A 2,801-nucleotide genomic window follows, 5' to 3' on the forward strand; every position below is an offset into this window, starting at 1 on the left:
TTTTTCCTCCACCATTTTCCTAATATTTGGCTGCTTCTGCCTATTCTAAGTCTTCTAATTGATGCCCGATAAAACATGCCATTCCAGGAAGTGATATACATCTTAAAGCTTCTTTACAACTTCAGGAAGTATCTGCTTCTGGTACTATTTTCTCATTGTTATAGGTGACCTAATAGTACTGCTATAAATTATGAACTATTGAAGTACTCCTGAAGGAGCTGTTTGAATTTCCTTACTCTATAAACCATAATCTTGACAGTCATAGTCCAACAGGATTTGTCCAATTGAGAGAGAATAATAATAGGAGAGATCCTTCATCCAGGTCCTTTACTATGTATATTAGTAAAATATTGTTGTAGGTGACAGAACATACTGTGAAACGGAAACACTATGCATTTTTCTAAAAATTTAAAACAAACTGTAAATATTTATTGTTCTGTTACTGTCCACGGAATTGGAAAAATCTCAATTTTTTTTTTTAATTTTTATTTATTTATTTATTTATTTATTTATTTATTTATTTATGGCTGTGTTGGGTCTTTGTTTCTGTGCGAGGGCTTTCTCCAGTTGCGGCAAGCGGGGGCCACTCTTCATCGCGGTGCGCGGGCCTCTCACTATCGCGGCCTCTCCTGCTGCGGAGCACAGGCTCCAGACGCGCAGGCTCAGTAATTGTGGCTCACAGGCCGAGTTGCTCCGCGGCATGTGGGATCCTCCCAGACCAGGGCTCGAACCCGTGTCCCCTGCATTGGAAGGCAGACTCTCAACCACTGCGCCACCAGGGAAGCCCAGGATCTCAATTGAGTGTAATTTATGGAAATAATCATTATTTTTAATTGATTGTGAATGATGCATTATATATGTTCTTATCTTCCTATCTCTGAAAACCACAGTCTGCTTATCTTAGGTCAGTCTCTAATGTCATTTTATTGCATCTGAGCCCTTACTTGAGAAAAACATTTATTCTTCATATTTACATTTACTTAAATTTGACTTTAACTACAAATGTCATATATGTCCTTGTTATGGGAAGTGTATACTAAAACACACTAACCAAGGCCCAAGTACCTCTATTCACAAAGGCTAAAAATCCCATGACTTACTGGGAATCTGTTTTTCTTTCCACAATTTCTACAATCATTACCACTGTAAGCATCTATCCAATTGTTCCATAAACATATACTGAATACCAATCAGTTTCCAGGCACATCGCTGTTCTGGGGATATAAGTATCAATAAAGAGACACAGTTGTTTCTCCCTGTAACTCAAAGTTTAGCTGGTTGGGTTCTGTGTGTGTGTGTGTGTGTGTGTGTGTGTGTGTGTGTGTTTAGTAATAAACATTCCATTTTTTTTTTTTTTTTTGGGCTTTAAACCATGTATTTTTAAATAGTAGGCTTCAAAGTTAAGTTCCTGATCCTCAAAACACAACTACTTAATTTATGATGCAATTATGAGTTATCATTTCCTGAGCTTAACTATAATGCAACAGATAACTTTCATTCATTTTAAATCCTTTGTTCATAGGAATTTAGAGACTATTTTCAAACCAGTACAAATATTTTATAAGTAATATCTAGCAGTTTATTAACCAATGGAGTATACTGCACAACAAACTACCTCACATCTTTCAGGAAGAAAAACTACTAAATTTGAAAAGTAAAAAGATGTCACCCACTGAATTCAGACACAATTAAAATGTGTTTTAAATGCTTGTTTGGGGAAGGGGGTCACACACTTCTATTCAATTAAGAGAAACATTTATACAATCCATGTCTTTTATTTTCTTTACACCCATCATGCCATGAATTCATAGGGAATGGGCTCCAACAGTTCAGGCTCCTTTCCATTGGTTCTCACAAAGTGTGCTTCTCTGGGTGGAGCAGGCTGGCGCTTCAGTTGAACCCAAGTACCTTTCTCTTTGGCTTCCTTCTTTCTCTGATCATTTTCCTTCACCCGTTTCAGGAAGCTATGTTGGCTCTTAGAGTGCTTAATATGCTCGATACGCACATTAATTCTCTTGGCAAGAATCTTGCCCTTAACTTGTTTGTTTGCAATGATGCCAACAGCATGCTGGGTAACACTGTAGACTCTCCCAGTTTTGCCATGGTAACATTTGTGGGGCATTCCTTTTTGAACAGTGCCCATTCCCTTGATATCTACAATATCACCTTTCATGTAGATTCGCATGTATGTGGCCAAAGGAACAACTCCATGTTTTCTAAAAGGCCTAGAGAACATGTAGCGGGTGCCCCTCCTCTTTCCCTTTGTGTTGGTCATTTTGGCGAATTACTGGAAGATGGTTCTGGCCGAAAAAGCCCATTTCTTAAGTTCTTACTATGGGTGGTGCTAAGAACTTTAAAATGTATACATATATATTCTCATTTAATTTTTACAAAAAAATATAAATTTGGTTTTATTATCTGCATTTCACAAGTCAGAAAATGTATAACACAGTGAGATTAAGTACACTAAATAACTCTTGTTTTACTGATTACCTTAATCAAAACTAGAATTAATTTGGTCAGAGATGGTTTATTTCTGTCTCTTGAGTGAAGTCCTCCTGGGTTTTATATTCAGCAGCTAGAGGTGTTTTGACTCTTCATCCATGAAAGACTTAAAGAGCTCTCATTTTTCTCTTTGGAGGTTTTGAGTTCAGCCCTTACGTTCCTGCCTCGGGAACTGCCCACTCAGTTTGGGGCACTTTGTCATGGCAGCCCAAGGAAATTAATACAGAGTCAGGAGAGTTAGAGAGGAAATACAGGGAGGGGTAAGCGTGTAGGTTCTGGAACCATAGTGAATTTCC

At 37.8% G+C, this 2,801-nt stretch overlaps 1 protein-coding gene across 1 annotated transcript; it reads right to left on the reverse strand.

Moving 5' to 3' along the window:
- Positions 1 to 1,746: 1,746 nt before the first annotated feature.
- On the reverse strand, positions 1,747 to 2,291 carry LOC132352355 (large ribosomal subunit protein eL21-like). Its single transcript, XM_059902806.1, has one exon. It carries the CDS (start codon positions 2,273 to 2,275, stop codon positions 1,793 to 1,795), a length of 483 nt encoding a protein of 160 aa, XP_059758789.1. The 5' UTR covers positions 2,276 to 2,291; the 3' UTR covers positions 1,747 to 1,792.
- Between the last annotated feature and the right edge of the window lie 510 nt (positions 2,292 to 2,801).

Source organism: Balaenoptera ricei, chromosome 18 (assembly GCF_028023285.1).
Source record: "Balaenoptera ricei isolate mBalRic1 chromosome 18, mBalRic1.hap2, whole genome shotgun sequence".
Taxonomy (NCBI): Eukaryota; Metazoa; Chordata; class Mammalia; order Artiodactyla; family Balaenopteridae; genus Balaenoptera; species Balaenoptera ricei.

Excerpts from the sequence above, each read along its gene's own strand:
- LOC132352355 (XM_059902806.1), bottom strand. The coding sequence starts at position 2,275 with ATGACCAACACAAAGGGAAAGAGGAGGGGCACCCGCTACATGTTCTCT.